The sequence below is a fragment of the Chiroxiphia lanceolata genome, chromosome 1, assembly GCF_009829145.1.
Source record: "Chiroxiphia lanceolata isolate bChiLan1 chromosome 1, bChiLan1.pri, whole genome shotgun sequence".
Classification (NCBI taxonomy): domain Eukaryota; kingdom Metazoa; phylum Chordata; class Aves; order Passeriformes; family Pipridae; genus Chiroxiphia; species Chiroxiphia lanceolata.
Window position 1 is genome coordinate 120,276,222 of NC_045637.1, and position 22,161 is coordinate 120,298,382.

Genomic DNA, 22,161 nt, shown 5'->3' on the forward strand with positions numbered 1-22,161 from the left:
TATTCCTTCCAGGCCTATTATGCATTTATTAAGGTAAATGACTGAAAGGAGCATACAACTTAGGAAACCTTTGAAGTGCAACTTGATTTTATGCCCATGTAGGAAATTGCTACTTCCTGTAATTGAAAAATAAAAGAAATTTATTGGAGAAAACAGCCATCCCAAATCTCTGACTGAAGGTTTGAGATGCTGCCCATTTGAGGGAATCATTGATAAAATTTCAGCATGTAGCTAATGAAAAAAAAAAAAAAAGAAAAAAGTTGAGCATGGCTTGCTAAATTTCAACTGCTTATAAACTCCTCTTGGATATCTTGTCAGGCACAGCTTAGAGAGACAAAGACAATCAAAGTTGAATGTGGCACCTTTAAGTGGTAAGTTGGTGTCATCATCCATTGACAGTAAGGAAAGAGTCAAACAATTTGACTAAGGTCTGATAATGAAATGTCCAGACCATAAGAACACAGGGATCTGGCATGGTTTCGTGCTTTATATTCAGGAACAGTCTCTTAATACGTGCAACCTTTCTCTCTCCTGATAAGTCATGCATTAGAACTGTCCAAATTGTCAATAAAAAAAAAATAACCTTTCAGTGTTTCCTAAGATGGGAACAGTATTATTATTGTGTCTTTCAGTTTGCTGTCTTTGTTCTGTGCTTGCAGCTGAATGAATTTTGCTTTTCATTTCTGTTTCTGGAAGCATTGCTTTTCTGCAGGGTGCAGAGATCACATGTCTCTTATGTGCATAAGACACTAGGCTTGATTTGTAAAGGAAAATACAAGCTTGTCTCAGGCACAAGAAACATCTTAATTTGAAAGTTATAAGAGAGGGTCAAAACAGATAATTTAGCCCTGAACAAAGTTTTCACAATTGTCACTGACCTTTCTTTTGCAACCCCATTAAAAATATGGAAGAGTTGAGAATAAATCATGCATGGCCCATAGAATATATTCTTCCTTTCATGATGAGACAGTCTTGATCCAAATATGAGGACCCTGGTTCAGATGCTGCCTTTCAGTTTTTTATTGTAAATGTTTCTTGCAGGTCATTATGAAAACAGGTTTATTGAAATCTTTAAATATTACTGAAATAGTTCAGCAGTGTTAGCACAGCTGGGGTTCTGTTTTATAAAAACTCAAAATATAGTGAGGAAAAGTCATCCTTTAATACACAGAAACACATTATATGTCTTCGTAAAAGGCTTAATGTGTTCTCTGGACTTTAAAAGCAGCTCAAATCTCGTTTGTAAGATTTTCTTAGAGAAAATGTGGTCATCAACCAAAATGCACTCAGAACTTAGCGGAGAGGAGTTTAGCAGCCTCTGTATTTCTGGTACCTAAAACATCTGTTAAAGATCATCTTTAATTTGAAGAAACTATGGAAGTGAGGGTGGAAAGGTTAGGGTATATGATCAATAAAACTGGTGTTCTGACCAAACAGCTGTGGAGGTCTGAAATGAAACCTCATTAACCCTCCCACCCTTGTTTTTGTGGACACCCATGTTGTCTTGAAAACATAATGTTGATTATTACCAGCATTAACAACAGGTTATCTAGGACAATCATAGGTGTGCTTGACAAACTGGGAGTTAAGGGAGGTTTAGACTTCACTCTGTACTTTGGTTATGTCTGTGCTTCAGAAAGCTTGATGGTTATGCCAACAAAACTCTGGAAGACAAACATAGAAAATGAAAGATGAGTTTGTGTGATATATCTATGGAACCTCACTAAGGTGAATGAAAGCAAGGTGTGTTGTTCCTGGTTCCATCCATGCTGGAAGGCTTGCTAGCATTGCTGTGCTGATTAATGAACGAAGCAATTACGGTCCTAGGTGAAGGCTTGGCTCAATTAAGCTGAATTTTTGCCAGCTTCTGAGTCAAATCAATACAAGGCAAATTTTACAGTTGAATGCTACTCATCCCAACACGAATGCTTCTTGTTGTCAGTGCTGACTGCTTGGTCTCACTAAAGCTTTCATCCTTACTATCTATTTGAGCATTGCTTTGATTTCTTGTGAAGAGGAGCTGTAATGGTGGTAGCTGACTTCTCATGTAATACCTTTTACAAGTATTGTAACATTACATTGTTCTACAAGACAGTGACTGGATATTATTAAATTTTTGGGCAAGAGACTATACTGGTGTAGAAAACAAACCTTCTGCATGGTGTGTTAAGGGCAGAACTGTTTGTACATGTCCATCACTGAAAATGTCTGAAATGGTGTGTTGCTAGGAAAGGACTAGCTCTGCACAGGAATAGCTGCTTCAGAATTTTTCATTTGGTGTAAATCTTAATTAAGATTAACAATAAATACTAATTAACATTTCAAAAACTTGCATTAAAGCCAAAGGGTTTTTATATGTGGCGCTAGGGGCATCTTTAGCTTTTCTTGAGAAAAAGTTGCAGGGCATTAAGTGAGCAGCAATTAAAAGAAGTGTTAAAAGCAAATAATGGTTCAGTTCAGTAAACATGAGTGAAATTTCAAGACAGACCCTTACTTTGACCTTTTTGTCTCACACTAATCCTTTTCCTCACCCACTGCTTTCTAGTGAGTGCTTCATTTCCATTATAAATCTATTGTTTTGTTTTTCTTTTGTTGAAAGAAAAGAGAGAAAAGAGCAGGAGCAGTTTTACTGTTATAGAAATAAGTTTTGGAATTGAACAATAAGTTTGAACAATAAGTTATTAGAAGAGCTTCGGGATCGTAATAGTTCATAATACTGTATCTTTATTTTTGGTAATTTTTTTCCTCAATAGATAAGGCAGCAACTGTGAAAGCTACTGTCAGCAAGCCAGTTTTCATATAATTTGTAACTTTGTAAAACTAGTAATTACTTTGTGCTTAGTGTCTTCAGGGTATTTTGGCAAACAAGGAAAATTAATTGGCTTGAAAAGAGTTGATATCTATTTGATATGGGAGGATAAAGTTATATTTCTGAGAAGTAATTTTATTGTAGCAGTCAGATTCTTGAGCTTTATAAAAGATTATTTCAGTACCAAATTACAGCTTTCAGAGAAGAAGTACACAGTGTTATTCTGGAAAGAATACCCAAACCACAAGAAGTCTAGAGTAAGTTAATAAGAAAATCTTCCTTTCTTTAGTTTGGACTCTCATGCTAAGTTCAGAGTGCTTTGTTGTGGATACATAGCTATTTCAGTTTTCCTGGATTAGGGGGGAAGGCTCTAAAAGACACTGAATTATTTTGTGCCTGTCTATATTCTCCTAAGAGCGTGGCTTCAGCCTCTGACACTCATGTTCATGAGGGGAGGATAGAGTACTGCAATCTGTCCTCCTCCATATGTGTTGCTATAACAGCATTATTTGTTTGTTCCTTTTTTTTAATAAGTAAAAAATGACATCTAAGTGAAACTTTCATTAGACTATGTCACAACCTGTACGTACAGACTTAAACAATAACAATTTTATTCCTTGTTGACCACTCTAAAAGTCTGAGTGTGGATAAATTTTGACTCTAACAGTAAAAATTGTTCTAATTAGAAGTTATGAGCCTTCTTAATACATGTCAGCAATTTTAAGGTCCTCATACTGTGACAGAGAGTATTTTTCATGTCTTAATATTTTCAACCTGAAGATTAGTATTGTATGTTTATCAAGAATGTATGGGTTAGTTTTCCTGAGGTGGTGCTAGGCAACAACATGTCCATGTTCACCCTATTTTAGGAGTATAGTGTTGTTCAGACATATTTATAAAGCCCTGATAATTGTCATCCCCATTGTTTCACATTGTGATGTTTGGAGCCAGACAATTGTCCAGAGAAGGGCAATGAAGCTCATGGAGGATCTAGAGAGTAAGTCATATGAGAAGCAGCTGAGGGAACTGGAAGTGTTCAGCCTGGAGAAAAGGAGGCTCAGGGGAGACCTGATTACTCTCTACAACTACCTGAAAGGAAGTTATAGCAAGGTGGGAGTTGGCCTCTTTTTCCGGGCAACCAGTGATAGGACAAGAGGAAATGGTGTCAGGCTGCACCAGGGGAGGTTCAAGTTGGATATCAGAAAGAATTTCATCACTGAAAGGGTGGTTAAGCATTGAAACAGACTGCCCAGGGAGGTGGTGGAGTCACCATTCCTGGAAGTGTTCAAGAAATGACTGGACGCAGAACTTAGTGCAATAGTTTAGTTGACGTGGTGGTGTTCACGCAAGGGTCGGACTCTGATCATGGAGGTATTTTCCAACCTTTTTGACTCTGTGATTGCCCAGTGAATGTTACTTTTCTTTCTGCGTCAAAGTACCTATGAACTCAGCTGTTTTACCATTGACAACAGTGGTGATATGTTCATAAAATTAATTTGGCTTGTCAGTTGTTAAATGTGATTTCTCACAATGAGAGAAGATCTTAATAAAGGAACTTGTTAAATAAAACCTCTTCATAGTGTCAGAACACAGGACACTGGAAAAAAATATGACCACATGCTGTAGTATATTTTGTCAAATAAAAGGATAGCAAGTGGAGTGTATTACCTTGTGGCTGTTGCTCACACCTCTTTTTTCAACCTTTATGCCTGCAGTGATTCTAGGTCAACCAAGAGGGATGCCTGTTAACTCCCTGAAACTGCAGCAGTTATGTAGTGGAATAGCATAATGTACAGCTCTTTGTCTATTTCCAGGGCTTCCATATGTGGAATGATTTTGGATATAGCCTATAGTGGTCTGTATGGTGCCTGTTTCTCTTAACTTTCAAGTGGCCCACCTCTGAATACAATAGTTTGCAATCAAGACATATGGTGTACCTATGTGTACACCAGAATGCAGGTTACAGGTATGGTTTGTTGGGAGAATCAGGCCTGTATGCAAAGATGCTCTGTGGTAAAGAACTTTGTGAATGGTCAACAAGGTGTCCTTTGAGGTCTGTTTGCAATCATTCCCTGTGTTTTCTGAGGTTTTCAGGAATGCCTTTCATTGGAGGAGCAAATACTCTGTGAAAAAAGTGTAGGAATTACAACAGTAGGTGGATTTGTAAGTCAGGCTGATTTATCAGAGGTACTGTGAAGGAGGAGTGTTCTGCTCCTTCTGTGGATGAAAAATGTTTGTTTGATATTGAGTCAGTATGGTGCCTTGTAAGAGGGCAAAGAGGTGGCAAATGTGTGAAAATGAGAACGAGGAAAACCTGAGGTTGAACAAAGGAAAAACATAAAATGAAGTACCAAGTAGAAATGTCCTGCTTAGATAGGTGGCTGCTAACAGACTTTTAGTTACGTGATGGAGGAAGATGAAGTACAGAAGTGTTCTGAACAAATACAGGTTGTGGTTGTATCTGAGAAATGGTCATCTTTATCATATTTAAAATGAACCAAATGAGGTTCTAGGAAAAAGTGCTACCCAGCAAACTGCGTAGATTTAACTGTAGTAGGCTGCTAGATGGCTTCTTTCTTTAGAAATGTAATGTGAGATCCCAGTGCCAACTTCTCTTATGACAATCACATTTTCAGTATAAGGTTGTAACATTCAACTTGGTGTTTAACTGTTCTATACTCCCCTGTATGAAATATACTGTGTGTTGAGGGGACTCTATGTATAGAGGAGCTTACTCATACTTACAAAATACACTGTGTATTGAAGTGAACTCTAGTTATAGAGGAGCTTACTCATACTTTCATACTTATAAAGCATTACCAAAATGGCAATTTGTTTTTGATTCAGTAACTGTTGGTATATTTAAGGGGAAAAAAAAAGTACAATCTCACAAATACATACAATTGAGTCTCTTTATTTCAGGGAAGATTTCAGAACTCTGTAGAGCATTAGATTCCTACAAGCTTTTAATTCTTTTCCCTACCTACTCAAACTGTAGGTATGTAAATATCTGCCTTGCATACCTTCATATTCATTCAGTCACACAGTGTTGAAACATCCCTTCACATCTTTTTAAGGCTATCTGCCAATATGTTTGGGTATTCATTAATTAAAATGAGTACTGTATATAATTTTAACCTTTTTTTCTAGGCTCTTGGGTGTCTAATGTCTTTCAGCTGTCTAATATATTTCAAATAAATCTGTTTAGCTTGTGTTTAGAGTAAAGGAAATATTTCTTTTGAATAGTGAGATCCACAGTAAGTCTGAACAGTGAGATCCACAATAAGTCTGCAAGTTATTCAAGATTTCAACTGGTCTGGCAATGCATCAGAAGACAAATTTGGAGCACTGAATGATTACTTACCTGAAGGTAGATGTGGACTCTTAGAGTGCAGGAAAGCAGTTACATTGACATCACCAACACAGCAAAATAAATGTACATACTTGGAATAATTCATAGCAAAATACTTAATGGTTTCATTAATGACAAGGGTTGGGCAACACTCTACATATTGCATTTCAGTTTAATCAGAAATGCTCTGATGACTCGCAGGTGATGCGTGGCAACTAAACTGGGGCTTTCCATCATGTCTGTGTGCAAGAACTCTTGAACCAATAATGTGCCTAGTGGCACAGTACATGTCTGGAGGTCGATGTCCTCTGACAGATCTATTTTATCAGCTGAAGTCATTCCAGCTCACAGTAGCTTGTCCTGTCCTAGCAGTCAAAACTCTGTTCTGTAAAAAAGGGATTTGTTTGTTTCCTAATGCATTTTCAGCTCACCTGGATGATTATTCTTGTATATAATCTTACCTAAATTGAAAGGTGATGTGAGTTCCCCAGACAATTCATTACCTCACCTTGTGTTGGTAGAGGACACTGTTAACATTTATCTTCTTGACCTTTTTTTCCAAGATTGAGCATCTGTGTGACCTGTTCATAGTCTACAGGCAAACAACTACCACTTTATGAATTACAGGTTTTATCCAAAAGGCATTCTTTCTCTGGTTTAATATCAGCAACCTGCTATTCTGTGAGAAGTATGTGCTCAAATGGCACTGCTTTGGAAAAAAAATGCCAAAACCTCAATTTGAATGCTTTGGAGCATGTGCAAGTTAATGGTAAAAAAGCAGCTTTGGGGAGGAAGTTTCTAAGGAGTCTGAATGTGTGCAAATATTTTTACTTATTCAAGTTATTGTGGAGGAGTAAAATTATTTGTTTTGGGGCTGAGTTTTTATCGCAGTGATAAGAACTATGAAGAAATTTCAGACGTCTGTGTTGAATGCTATTTTAACAAATGATAAACACCTCACCTTTTCCTTTTGTAGGCATATGTGCCAGAATTTTCCCTGAACAGTGGAAAAAATGTCAGATATGCTAATGTACACAAGACCAGCTACAGTATTGTCATAGTCCTGAAACAGTTTACATTTTTTATTAATATGTTGTCATTGCAAACACTTAAAATTATCATATAAACATTTCACATTAGCCTGCATAAACAAATAAACTGCAATCAATTAGCTTTGAGTAAGAACAGCAATGCAGACAAACCACAGAGAAAATAAAGTGCAATTACTGCTTCAGTCTCTCTGATCTGAGTAGATTAATTTTCAGACAGTTTTTCAATTATGCTATATCTTTTTCTGTTTCCAGTTACATGACTGTCCTCTCTTAGGAATCCCTCAAACATATTTTCTCTTTCCTTTTTTAAAACATTAAAGTGCATGGGAGCAGAGAAAGTAAATTATTTAAAATTATTCTGTGTCTCTGCACTTGTCTGAGTCAGCAGAATACATCTAGGTCATATGTTCCTGAACAGCTCTGATGCAGAGTATCTTCTTTCTGTGGGGACTAAGTAGACGCATTAAGGTACAGTTATCTTGCCTTTCTTCCTGTTCTTTATGCCTTCAAAAGACTTGGGTGAAAAATGATGAAAATTATTATATTTTTTTAAATTAAATTCAGATAAGCTTCCTCTGAGCTGACCTATTCTTCCATTATCATTGGACAATCAACTGATAGAGGGAATGCATTCCTTCTTAGTTACAATTAGTAGCAGTAGACCGAGTGATTCTCCAATGTATACAATTATGAATTAAAAAAACACTAATTTTGTTTGTTTATGCTTTCTTTCCTTTTCAGGATGGCTGCAGCTCCTCCAAGTTACTGTTTTGTAGCCTTCCCCCCATGTTCTAAAGATGGGCTTGTGGTATTTGGAAAGAATTCTGCACGGCCTAGGGATGAAGTACAGGAGGTGGTCTATTTTGCTGCCGCAGATCATGAGCCAGGAAGCAAAGTTGAGGTAAGGGTGAATTGTTACATCCAAACTGTGAGAAAAGACTTCTTTTGGAAGAAATGAATGTTGTCTTGTTTTCTTGTCAGACTGTGGAGTCCTTGCTCACTTCACTCAAACCTCTAGAATGGAAAAGAGACAAGATTTTTTTAAAAGTCCTGAAAATGAAATTCAGAATGTAACTTTTTTGTTTAATTGCAGAAAAATCTATGATCTGTACTTTTTCCAGCAGACAGGAGAAATTGTTCAAATCTCAGATTCCTGCCCCAAGTAGTCTACTGATTACTTTTTCCTTTTAAAGGAAAAATATCCTGGCTAAGTGGATCTAGAAGCCAATTTTCAAAGTTTGTCACTTCCCATAAGAATTATTCTGATTCATGGTTGTTGTTTGACAGTTGTAATGGGGTTTGGCTACCTTAGACGTGCTGCTAAATGGGCAGCCAAAAATCTCTGCCTCAAAGAGCTTGCACTCTAATAAGGGAGTGTGAGAGGAGAAAACAAAAGCATAAGGTTGTAAGCCAAACATAACTCTTGTGTAGTTGGCTTTGATGACATATTCTGCAGCTGAGACACCTGCATCATGGTCAGTTTTCAATGCTGTGGCTTCTCTCTGAGTCCCGGCTGGATGTGGAGTCCTGAAGCTGGATGCTGATGCTGGGTGCAGGTTGAAAGGGACCCTGCTGGAAGTAATTTTAATTATAGTCTGTAACTGCAGCCTCACTTTAATGACAGGAGAAATGAAGGGATAAGCAGATGTGGAAGAGAAGCAAGGGAGAAGCAAGAGAAGCAAGGGAACAAATGAAACAAGAGGACAGGAAGAGGAAAAAGTGTGAAGTGAAGGTGGAATGAAGAGGCTGAGGCACCAGAAGGAAAGACAAGGATCTGTGTGGGTAGTCATTTTAGCAGAGGACACGAGCCTCATCTGCACTGTCAGGAGCTTCTAGAGTCCACAAGTTCTTGCTTTGGCAGGCAACTGGGAAAGCAGGAGCTGTAATGTTTGCTGCATTAAGCTTCCTCCTGTCTCTGTGGCTGTGCAGAAGGCTGAGGATATGAAGTGTTCTGTACCAGGCTGGTGTCTCTCATCCAAACAGGTCCTTTATGGATCTAGTTGCTGCTTCCTCAGAAGATATCCTAAGACCAGTGCCAGTTTTAATTCTGTTTTTCAAGTGGGATGACTTTTGAACTTCAGAGGGTATGGTGCTCCTCTTTCTAACAGTTAATGTTCTCTTGATTCTTTTTGCTACTAACATCTAGTAGAACTCATGGATTATTAAATGGCTTAGTTTTGGATATAAAGAAATCCACTTCCCTGTCCAAGAGAGAATTCAGGCAGAAACTCAACTTTTTTGCCAACTTTTTAGAAGCGGAGAGTGTAATTCCTTTTCCTAGCACACCACAGTTTGTAGAACTAATATCTGCAAGCATTTTCCTTAAATAGTGAAATATTGGGGTTTTTTAAAGGAAGGTAAAGTTTGTTGCAGTGTGGTGTAGATGCACTTTTAGGTGAGGAACTGGAGGGGGCCGATTTTTATTTATTTATTTTTTTTTTAAAGTAGTGGCTCAAGTCCTAATTAATGGATACTTTGGCCTCGGCTAGTCTTTATTTAATTTATTTAATTTATTTAATTCTTCATTAGCTAGCCTGAGGTTTTGCAAGTACAATCGTGTACAGAAACATACAGGTTCCAGATGTTTACCAAAATACTTCCTGTTTCCTCCCAACACAGAATAAAAACATCATCACTTGCCCTGAGAGTAGTGCAAGCAATCGCTTATCACTACATATTCATCACACTCAGCACTAAGTATTGTTAATGTATTTTTTTCACTCAGGCATACTTTGAGTAGAATAAGCTGGTTAAAACACAATACGGATTTTAATTGTTTTATTGGGTTTAAAGGCTGTCTAGTAGCTTTGCACAGTCCTTGTCTACTGGTAGTGAGTGATACCTCTAAAAGTTAAGAAAAGCATTAAGGAATGGCTTGAATTCAACTGCTCCATGTTTTTTAAGTAGCAGGCATGCAACACTATCCACCTTTGAAGCAAATTGTCAGAGGTAATTAGCTGTTAGGGAGCATGGAGAGGAGTGTCAGAGCTTCTACATGACATAGTCAGGATTATTACTTTGTTCATTAAAACACTGAAAACTGCCAACAGTTCAGTTATCATCGGGTGGAGGGGTTTTTTGCTGCAGGTTTTCTTCCCTCGCATTTTATAAAACTAATTAAACAGGTCTGAGAAACCAAATGTATGATATTTTGCAAATGGAAAAACATGGTTGATCCATTTCAATGCTGTGGTTTTTCAAAGTCAGTAATCCCTTGGGCCTCTCGCTAAATTTTTTCTCTCATCCATCCTAGCATATTTTTTCCAAATGAACAGCTTTAATCTCCATTCCGTATTGTAGATTTGCATTGGTTTCTTAACCTTCACTGGACAGTGATGGTGGACTTATTTTTCATTATATTCTGTTCTTTGCAGTGTGTATCAAATTTTGATTACTTGTCTGTGACTGTCACTTCAGAGGTGGTTGACAATATGGGTTGTTCTACAAGACTCTCTCGGAAAGTCTGTATCCTGTTTATCTCTGTACTGCTCACGTTTGCAAATGTGATAATGCACAATGTAACCAAAAATGGCACAGTAATTCAGTGAGATTGTTGCCATGAAGGAACCAGGCGGGCTATGCTATACAGCTATCAACTAGTTTGTGGCAGGGCCACAAGGGAATTCAGTGAATACTGCAAGTTATTTTCAGCTTGATCTTTGCGGCTCAATCTACCAGACAAGTAACCCTGCAGCTAGCTCATCAACATAATTCCTTCCCTCCATGTCAGCAGGTTCCCAAGACCCCGAACAATGAGGCTTTTCATGAAGGTCTGTTCTGTGCATGTGTGTGTCAACTTTCTCAAAAGTTTGTTCTTGTCTTGCATTGTAATTTTGCAGTGGCAGATGCTGATCAGCCCTCTTCCTTGCTGTAGTGATCGGTCTAGTGAATTTGTATGTACAGGTGAAATATTGTTCTCTTAAACATAAATAAGGTCCTTTTTTGAAAGAGTGCACTCTATTTTTTTTTTCCCAGGTGTGGATTTTAAGAATTTATCATGCATTAGTAAGAATTTGTGTTGTATTAGTTTTAAGATGCAAGTCCCTCTGTCTTATTTTTGGGGTAGACTTTACTGACTAGATTTCTCTTGTTCTCTAATAACCTTCTCCTTGCTGAGGTTTTCTTTCTTGGAAGAAGTCTTGGCTGGATGACCTTTTAATAGATGAATTTTCCACGTGGATATTTTTTTCTTTTAGGTTCACCTGTTTTTCTTCTAACTTGACCTTATATTCATGATTTGAAAATAGTCATACTTTCTTGCTTCACTACAGAGCTGTAAAAGCTCTTTTATCTTAACAGTATGCAACTTCTTATGGAGGAGTGAAAGGGGGAAAATAGGGTAGTCTACAAAAAGTCTGTAAAACCGTGGAATGTGCAAAATTTTTGTAATGTGTTGCTATTAAACACACTTCTGGGCTTAAAGCCAACCCTTTGTGAGGTGGGAGGAATTTTGTGTTCTCTAAAAGTTCATGGCATACTTAGTTGTTCTTTTGTTTTCTCTTGTTGTTTTTGTTTGTTTGTTTGTTTTTTGTTTGGTTGGGTTTTTTTACGGATACCATCCCAGCTCCCCTTGCTCTGAGTTTTCAGAGGAGCAGTAAGATTTTTTGCTGTACATTGATCTGAGGACTGCAGACATAAAAACTCACCTGAAGGCAACTGAGGGATCTCTGGTGTTGTAAGATAGGTATAAAGCTTGGAAAGCAGACTTTGACTGTATTAAAGTTGGCTTTGTGTTACCTGGAGGTATCTTAATTCTGGTGTTTGTAACGTAATCACCAGGCATCATGCCAGTGCTGCAGTCTAGTTCTTGGTATATCTGCATTATATCATGGGCTAAGGTGTTCAGAATCTGGTAACAGAAGCCAAACAGCAGCTGAATTTACTGAGAATTTGCTCTTTGGGAAACCTCCAGGTTATACTAGCAGTGCCAAACTTACAGTCATGTTGCTGCACATGTGAACTGGAACCCAGGCACCTCCACCCCCAGTGATACTTCCACAGGTAAGTGCTGACTGGCAGGAAACCTTGATGAAGCACAGCAGTGTTTGTGCCTATGATGAAAATTTTGGTTTACTGTATTTAGATTAAAAAAAGGATTGTATTCTAAAGGCTACATTTCAGAGGTAGTTTAGGAAGCTGCATTTCTTGCCTCTCAGCTGAGACCTGATGACTAGCTGGTAGGCAGCCTAGCTCATGCACATGCAGACAGATGGCTTACCTCAAGCCACCTTGTTTAAGCTAACCCTTAGACTTTGTACAGAGATAGAAGAGATGCACTATGCCGGCAGACAGCAACTAATGAAAGAAACTGGTTGCTGCCTTCAGCAGTCTATTGCTTGGCTAATGTGAGCTTTTTCTCTCTTCTACTCCATTGCAGTCCACTGGCCTTTAAACTAATGTGTTTGACTTTGCTTTGTAACGCAAGCACAAGCTGGCAGCATTTCAGAGGTAGAAGGAATAATCTCTTGGATGTTCCTGCTCTCTCAAAGCCTGTTTTTACTGTTGGAGTGCTGCTTATTTGCTCTCTTCTGCTACCAGAGCAAAACTGGTTAGCTTGAACTATGGTTTTTTTTTTTTGTTCTTAATCTCTTTAATTTTTTTTCTATTGTAGCAGAGAGGAAAAGGAGTGAGAGTGCTAGAATTGTGTGGGGCAAAAAACTGCCAACTCTCCCATTTTGAACCAAACCATTTACTTGTGTCAAAACAGATGTGTGAGCAGGTAGTTCAAATGCCTAGGATATCTGAGAGTTCCAAGGATATCTCTGTGATAGGCTTTTTGTGGCTTGTTTGAAATCTGTTTCTAACTGTTTTAAAACATTAAATTAATAAGCTTCATCCCTATTTCAGTTTTACTTTTGCTCATCATCCAGGAGACTGCTAGATTTGTATCTTAAAAAACAAGAGGTAAATTCTTGACTGCTAAATCAACTCTGACATATAGTGCCACCAGAGTGTTCTCAGCCTTGGATGCCTTGCTGCACTTTGTGGTGTTTGATTTGTTTGGAGATTTTTATATTTCATTTTGCTGAGCATGTTTCCATACTGTGGCTCATATGCCTGAGGCTCCCTGATAGCTTTATAGAGTAGGTCAGAGGGTGCAGATAGTTCTGCTTTTTGACAGGGGAACTGTTTGGCTTTTTCCAACTTCTCTAATTATTTTTCTTTTCTAGAATAAAATCTATCTACCCTACACACTGCTATGGATCAGAGGCACACAGATTCAAATTTTACAGTTATTGGTTACAGTGAATACAGACATCTAGGAACAATATGCAAGTACGAAGTGTATGTAAAGTGCACTAGGGAAAAAACCTTCTTAACATGAAGAAGAAAGAGGCATTGTGTCAGAAATAGGCTTTTTTCTGTATTTGTACAGTTAGTTAATACTGTTTATATCTGGCTACAACATGAGGATACAAGTACTAGTGTGTGTTTCAGAAAGATGAATACCTGAGGATTCATCCTAATGCTGGAAAGACTTATATTCATCATTCTGATTTGACTTCCATGAGCGCTAGAACTAGGGCTGGCTGCTCAAGATGTACCCAGGCTGGATTTATCCTGGTGTATGGCTGTCCCCTCCATGGTGGCACAAGTTTCACTGCTAGCAGAAGATGTCATGGCCATGTTTAATTGGTGTTGTAGAGTGGAAGACATGTGGATGACTTTATACTTAGTTCTGCTTTGAGCATAAGCAAGCAGTGGTAGCAGCATTGGCTAACCACATCTTTTGTGGTGTGTTCTACTGCTTGCATATTTCCCTTTCCAGAGAACAGTTATTACCATTCCTTTGAGCTCTACTAAATTTGTTCCTGTAAATAAGCAGCAAAAGAATTGTCAGTAAAGTGCACTGTGAGGCACATCCACACAAGATGGTTCGAAGTGCTTTTATGAACAACCATGTTCTACCTTTCCAGGTTTCCATTTCGCCGTGATGGGAGAGCCCAGGTAGCCCATGTTACCTGTGGAATCACCTCTCTAGACAGTTCCAAGGAGGCTGTCAGTCTCAATGTCTTGATGGCCAGGGAGGCAGCAGGCTGTGAGACTGCCTCATCACGTTTTTTCCATCCCTCTTTTGGAAGGGGTTGAAAGCAACCATGATGCAGTTTACTGAGTTGCTACAATGGTACAGATATTTTGCCTATTTTCAAATATGTGCTATGGTACAGCAGTGCTGGAAGTAGTTAAGCAAAGAGTTAATGCCAATTTAGAGCCTGGATTTGATGGCGGGGGAGGGGGTGGGGTGGGATCTCTTCTGTAATCTGGAATCTTAAGGCCCTTTTTCAGTAAAAGATCATTTCTTTCTAAAGCATTCCCTGACTATTGCCTTTGTTATCCAGGACTGAAGCCTATGTGATTTCATTGATATTTCATAATGACCTGACTGACAGTGCTAGGAATTGGGCTTCTGCAGCCTGAGTACAGTAGAAACTGCACAATAGCTTCTTTTCATTAATGAAAGAAGAAATCTCTTGTGCTTATGACTGTCGTGTCTGTTTTTGGAATACCTCCAACCTATCTACATGCCCAAGCAAGAGTGCGAGATACATTTGTGCCTTGTGCTATTCTTAGAATTGCCTTGATAAGATTGTCTTCTTGATTCTGTAAATGAAATAAATATCATTAGTTTCCAGCCTGGTCAATTTTCTTTAAAGTTGTTGTCTTCATCTCTTGTATGTGAAGTCTCTGTTCTTTACTTTTATATTTCCTAATGGGAATTACTGTCACAGGGCATGATGCCAGTTATGCTGCTTTCCAGACTGGAGTTCTAGAAAATCAATGGAGCCTGACACCATTCACTCAATGGAGCCTTTGCCACCAAATTTGTTAGTATTCTTCTGTTTTTAGCATTCATACTCAAAGAAAAATATTAGTGTTAGGAAATGCTGAGGCTGGACACTTCAGGAATTTTAAAGACAGGGTTGGTGGCAAGCAGGATCACAGCAGTACCTTATGTCTGTTTCATTTGTATTGCCTACTTTGGCACAGATCTCAATAGAACAGGCTGCTTTTGCTCTTGTGCTGTGGAGGGATTTGCCAGATCTGTGGGGTGCAGGAGAGGAGACAGGGAGGTTGGAGTTTGTGCTCGCTTTTGAAATCCTGTCATCATCTGAGCTCCTATTTCTAGAGATCTAGTGGTCAGTGAGGGTTTTTTTTGGTAGTTAGTGTTGTCTTTCCCCCCTGTTTCCTTTCGTGCCTGAGCTGGTTTAAGGGTATGTTCTGATTTCTGTGGAACAAGTAGCAGTGGTTTGCTGTGCTGCAAACCGAGTGTCTGGCTCTGGTTGACTTACCTTTATTACTGATGTGTCTTGGCTATAAGTGGATAGCCCCATTCCTCTTGGGTCCTGGAAGACAGTTTTCTGATGTTTTTTTAAGGGGGGATGGTGAAATTACGAAGTGAGAGGTTTATGTTTAAAATTAATAATCTATTTTCTGGACCCTTTTTATAATCTGGACCCTGTTTTTTTTTAAAAGTTCATACCTACTATTAACAAATATGAACAAAATGCCTGCCTTAATACCTCAATCCTATTGAGTGCCTACTTTTATACTTACTGGAGTAAATAATTCTAATGGGAAGGTGACATCTCATCAAGGCTTATTCAGCAATGTCAATAACCATGGCAAACAAATAAGAATCAGTAGTTTCATAAGACTTGTCAGCTGCTGGCAGGTTGGAATACATTTTTTCTGTTATTTAGATCTTCTGAGACAATTTATATAAATAAGGCTTGAACACTATGTACCTAAGTTATTGTGTGGAAACTGAATGTAGTGTGAAAATATGGTCCATGCTTGCTTTTTTTTGTGTGTTAAAGGATGTAATGAAGCAATATAGAAGATGACAGCTATATTCTGAGTTGTGTAGAGGTGCCTCTGTATGTTTCCTGGGCTCTGATTACATAGTTACATAGCAAAACCACATTTTTTTTTTCGAAATGCTCTAGATTCATCAAGTAGGAACAAACAATTTCTTCTTTCCCTTTTCTCAGCTGCTACCACTGACAATAAAATCTTTGCAATGAATAGCAGCTTTGGAAATGCTGCTTTGATTGAGGTGCCAAGTAATAAGTGTTTGGTTGCAAGGATAGCCAGAATATGTTTTGCAGAGGAAAGGCATTCAGCACTTTTTTTAGCCTAACTATCACTTTTCAGAGTGCTATCATAATTTTTTCTTCTAGAAAATCAAAGAGTTGGTGTAAGCAAGCTTGTATAATGGAGTTATTCAGCCAGAGAATGCTATGCAAGTGTGGGTTTATGGAGTACTGAAGTCTCCTCCACACTGTCACAATTTTTGATTTCTGCTGTGGAACTGAGAAGGTTGATGTCCTGGATGGCTCTGCAGGATGGCTCCAGCTGGCTGACCACCCTTGAGATGTGGGGGCCAAGGCTTGCACTGTACAGGGGTTGGTGTCTGTCTTGGCTGCAGACCTGTCACCTGACAGCTGCTCTGGTCATGTTTTCACATGTAATCTTTTGTGGCTGCTGAAGCTCCTCCTTTGCACATCCAGCAAATACAGTTATTATCTGTTCACCCACATGCATTAAGTGCTTATCCAAACAGCACTGACCTGAAGCACTGAAATAAAATTGCACAGAATGTCAAAAATGAGATTTGTTTGCTGACAGCTCAAATGGAGAAGGGGGAGTTTTGGTAAGGAATATCTGTTCTGGCATGTCTTGGTTACACAATAAAGCAAAGGGTGAACTGTAAAAAGTGTTTTCATTAGTCAAATTTTAGCTCCTGGCCCCTGTATTAAGGATTTTCTCTAACAAATACAGTAAGTTCGTTCCTGACAGGATCTTATTGCCTAAACCATAAATTAAAATTAAGCACACAGCAGAAAAGGGAAACATGTCCCTATACTCTTTTTATTCCTTATAATGAAAGAGGAAAGACTTTTCTGCTCCTTCTTTTTTTTTTTTTCTTTTTTAAATCATCATGTATATCCTCTATGAGAAATCATTCTCTTATTTCACATATAATTTGCCTGGTTTTATAGTAAGGTGACAGTTTGACTATTTGCATGCATTTCCTAATGAAGGTGGCAAGCTCATTTCTTGTGTCCCTCTTGCATAGTCAGAGTGAAGGACTCTGAAAATGCCATTTCTGATCAAAGATGGTCTGCTATGCATTTTAATTGCATATTAGACTAACTATTACTGTAAAAATCATTGCTCAAACTGGAGGATGAAGATGCTCGTGCTGTGTAATCCTTAAAGGGGGAAAGACAGGCTAGGAGAAAAACTGTAGCTTCTCACTGCTCATCATTTTGGACTGATTTCTTTGGCTTTAGGTGTTAATGTAGACCCAGCAAGGGAAACAAGGCTAACAACTTTTAGTCCACAAGTCCATTCTGATGATCCTGCTTACTTTAATATTTCTGATCAGATATTCTTCTGGAAAAATGTTGCAGATTACTTCCTGCATGGAAGATGTTACAACAGGAGTGCTGGACACTAAGAGCTGTCTCATAAATACCTCAGACAACTTCACTTTCCTCACAAGAAAATTCTGTGGAGTTTGATCTTTGAAAAACTTGATGTGAATTCAGTAGTAAAATGTTAAGCCCATTCCTTTGGTTTGCACAAGCCAGTGATGTAATGATGGCTCAAGCTCTAATCCATGCTGTTTGGTAAAACAGTGCTTGATTTGAAGTCCTCGGGCAAGGGAAAAGTAAAAGAAAGATAACATATAATTCCTTCCTTGCAGTTTCATTGACTTCTCTGCAGCTTTCCTTTTTAGTTTTGACTTGTCAGAGTACATCCACAAACATCCGATTACAGTGGGCCATTTAAAATAGCACAAACATGAGTTTAAGCAACAACAATGCCTGTGTTTTATTTCTATGACTGTTTATCAAAGCATGCCACTGAATCTTTTCAAGACCTTTCTTCTCCTCTCTTTCTGCAGTTGTCTCTGTCTTGAGGACAGCTGCTGGGGAGGCAGCAAGGGAGAGGGGGAAGCCTTCTAATGTATTTTGTCCAGTTACCATTGTTAAACTATGTACTTAATTAAATACTGGAGACTGGGCTCAGGTGAAGTGGTAGAACGGTTTGTTGTTGTTACTATGTACAAACATGATCTGTGTTTCATTAATGTAGCAGTACAGCCTCCTCCTGCCTTCCAATGATTCTAGCACTTGGGTTCTGCTTGATTCTTTGCAACCTGCAAGCATCGAGACAGATGTATTTTTTCCAGACTTACGCAACATAAGGATGTAAAGGCTCAAACATGACACTTAAATGTTGTTTAAAAAAGTTCCTTGTTCATTCACAAAATGTGAACTTTTTAAATAACGTGCGTCCTGTCTGTACATTGAAGTCTTGTGTTATTTCAGCCACAACACTAGATAAAGTATTTGCAATTGTTTGACCTCTTCTTTTCCTGTGTCCCTGCAGTGCACATATATTGAGATTGAGCAGGTGCCGAAGACTCATGCTGTTGTGCTGAGCAGGCCCTCCTGGCTTTGGGGGGCAGAAATGGGAGCTAACGAGCACGGAGTCTGTGTAGCTAATGAAGCCGTTGTGACCAGAGAACCAGCTTCTGAATCCGAAGCCTTGCTTGGCATGGATCTTGTAAGGTGGGTGGCTTGTCAAGCTGTGACCAGCCTTTCAAACACCAGAGGTTTAGACGACGATGGTACCAGGTAACAGCTTTGTGGTGTTGGCACGAGGAGATTTTAAAACAGCATAGGAGGAGACCTGCCTAGGCAGAGCTCCAGACACAGTTGAATTAACACTTAAAACACCTGCAATCTGAATTTAGCTACCAAGGATGTACCAGTCTATTGTGGGTTCACTCACTCTACCTTGTCTACGTACCCTACAGTCTAGCAGTGGCTATTCTGACAGGATAAGAGATTTGATTACGTTGTTAGTAAGGAACTACTAACCAATTTGTAATATCAGATTGCTGGTGTGCCCTTCATTTCCCCCCACATTACAACAGCCTACTCTGACCTAAAAAGCTTATTCTGGGCTTATAGCCAACTGTAGGCATAAACAAACTACTATGCCTTACTTCAGCCCATGCATTCCAATGCAAACCATTGCCCTTATTTAAATGCTGGCAAACAAACTCCTGTGAGTTTGTTCATTGAAGGCTGTCTGCCTGAAAGGCTTGTTCTGCACTGTAAGGCTCAGCCTGCATGCTGATCTTGTAGTGAAGGGAATTTAAAGGAGACTTGGGTGGGGGAAGGAAGTTGAAAATGAAAGAAGAGAGAGTATGGCGTGAACTTATTACAAAGAGAAAAGAAACAAATGGACTCAGTTTAGTTAAAGACGTGACAACAGCTGCATATTTAAGTGAATCATTGTTAGACCTACTGGTCCTGCTGGAATTTGCCCTAGGGTACTTAATGAGCAGGGTGAAACAATTTCAGGTGACTTCTCGTTTTTCTTGACAACTAGTGAAAAATGGGAGAGGTTCTGGATGACTGGAAAAAGTTAAATGCTGTGGCTATACTTCACATAGTTTAAAAGAGTTGTTATAGCCCAGCTTAACCTTAGTTCCTGAAGGGGAAAAAACTCACTTAAATATCAAGGAGTTGATAAATGCACAGTAATAACTGGTAGTCAAGAAAAACCTTGTCATACCATTCTACTTTATTCCTGCAGTGAGTTAACAGATTTTATTGATAAAGGACAGGAAATACCTTGACTTTTAAGAGGACATTAAAACCTTAGAAGTTATTCTCGTAAGCAAGCTGGGAATCATGAGTTAGAAGAAATTGTTGTTAGGTGTATAGCTGTCTGAAAGTTCGACTGTAAATGTTCTGTAATGATGTCTCTGCAGAAATACATGTGGTTCCAGCTACCATAAATCAAGAGGAATATGAGCCAGTTGTAGAGAATGCAGTGAAAGTGGAAAATATTATCAGAGATTTATAGAATCTGACCAGTGAGAAAATAATGAGGGAATTTGTTATGTTTCACTTTGGTATTTTCTCTGAGGTCTCTTACTGAAGGAATCTGTGGTGAAGCTGTACCTGGGCAGATTAGTGAATTTGATTGCATCAAGGGAGACTGAATAGACTTGAGGGCTCTTTTCAGAAAATATAGGACAAGCTTTTGTCAAGGAAAGGGATATATTAGATGGCTTTCCAAGCTCCACCTTTGTTTTTTTCTCTTCTACTACCATGCTTTTGAAACTTTTGACAAACCATTGGTTTAAATGTAGAGTTCTGCTTATTTTTGTCAGTTATTTCAGTCTCAAATTACTGTTTAACATTCAAATATATGTTATCCAGCAGCTCTAGATTTACCCACACTAGCAAATCAGGAGATATCAAAATAAGGAGGCACTGGTAATAAACAATAAGTAATCATCACCTGTAGATATTACACTCCTGTAGATATTACCCTCCCTCTCTTTCTTCTTACCTGCAGAAGAAATTCTCTGTAGCTCAAATGCAGAGAGAGTGTGCTTCAGGCAAGGAGAACTAGAGATGTGTTGCAGGCTACCGTCTGGTGCTTGTTTCAGCTAAAGTGATTCTTTTTCTTACCATGAAGGCTTGGCCAGTTGCATTAAGCTTATCTATTTCATGTCACCTCATCAAATAGAGAGCCATTGAGTACAAAATCAGTCTCAAGTAGGCTGCAGTGAAGCAGCTGGCACCAGTTCTGCTTCTTTTTACCCACCTGCAGAACAGACTAATTCTATTGCACTGGGTTTCTTGGAATAAAAATATACAGGCATTTGAAGCCTAATTAAGAAATGCACATATCTGCTGGACAGTTTTTTTCTCACACCTATGTATATGTTGGACTTGTACATCTCTGTCAGATCTTAGCTGAAGCATGAAGACTGACATTCTGTGTCTGCATAGGACTGGCTGCTTGCAAAAGAAACTAAAAACTTCATACTCTGAAAGATGTTCTTTAGAGCACACATAAGAGTTGTCAACACAGGAATGTCATTCAGGTAGTAGAATCAAAGTTTGCTTGAATGCTCAGGCTCCCCTCAGAATTCGCTTCTACATTCTCTTGGAGGGATTATTCTTTTTCATAGGAGAGACTTCCTTTCTCTTTGAACTCATCTGAAATTGCCACTTTTCAGTTGGATTTAAAATCCAGCCAACATGGGCAAAGGCTGTAGGTGGGTGTTGTGAGAGAACATGATGTTGAACAGGCCAGAGGTAGTACAGGGTAGTACAATTCTGAAGTCAGCACATTTCGTTGTTGAAATAGGAAATTGAAAATTAATCCTGTAACCTTATAGACAAAGGATTTTTTCAATAAGGATCACAATGGACATCAGTAAAGATGTGCTTCACAAGGGTTTTAGTTACCAACTGGCTGCTGGCTTAGTGACTGAAAACTCTGTGTTACCTAGTATACTGCTGTATCTGAAGATTAAGACTGATTTTTACAGAGTTGTAGCTTGATAGAGTATCACAGAGTGTCAGAACACTTGAATGATTCTTAAGAAATTAATAAAGTTTGTATGATTGACTTCAGGGTTAGAAATTGGTCTTATTCCATGCAGGCTGATCCCCATCCCAGTTAATCTAAATGGAGAACATGAACCTAGTCACAACTGGCAGGAAAAAATGAGAGAAGACATGTTACAGCACAAATTCCTAAGGAACTTTTATTTTCTAGGGATTTAATCAAAAGCTGGTCTTTGAAAACTGTACCACTATTTCTGCACTGGTTAGCTTATGAGGGTATTCTTCAGATATTCTTCCTAGTGTGGCTGCAGTTTTGGTTGTTTTTTTTTTAAGGCACAATTGCCTCTATAAAGCATCTGTTTACTTAGGGAAGTACATTCATATGAAGAATTTGTGTTTTGCTTATGCTTATACAGTTAGAATAGGATAGGATTATCATACAAAAGGTATATATGAAGAAACCTGTAAAATACATCCTTATTTTTGCATTTTTGTCTTAATTTTAATCCCTGTGTGTTTGTATTATTTATTTGTTCTTTTCATCACAGGTGC

General features: G+C 38.5%; 1 protein-coding gene across 3 annotated transcripts in view; it reads left to right on the forward strand.

Annotated features, from left to right (window-relative positions):
* The window catches only part of SCRN1 (secernin 1), a 39,578-nt gene that overhangs the window by 3,083 nt on the left and 14,334 nt on the right, over window positions 1–22,161 (forward strand). For all 3 annotated transcript variants that reach the window (XR_004359058.1, XM_032699130.1, XM_032699135.1), the window contains exons 2-3: window positions 7,955–8,114; window positions 18,617–18,798. Coding sequence is in view for 2 of the 3 variants with exons in the window: in XM_032699130.1 (XP_032555021.1) it covers window positions 7,956–8,114; window positions 18,617–18,798 (341 nt within the window). In the remaining variant the exon portion in view is untranslated. The remainder of the gene's footprint in view (window positions 1–7,954; window positions 8,115–18,616; window positions 18,799–22,161) is intronic.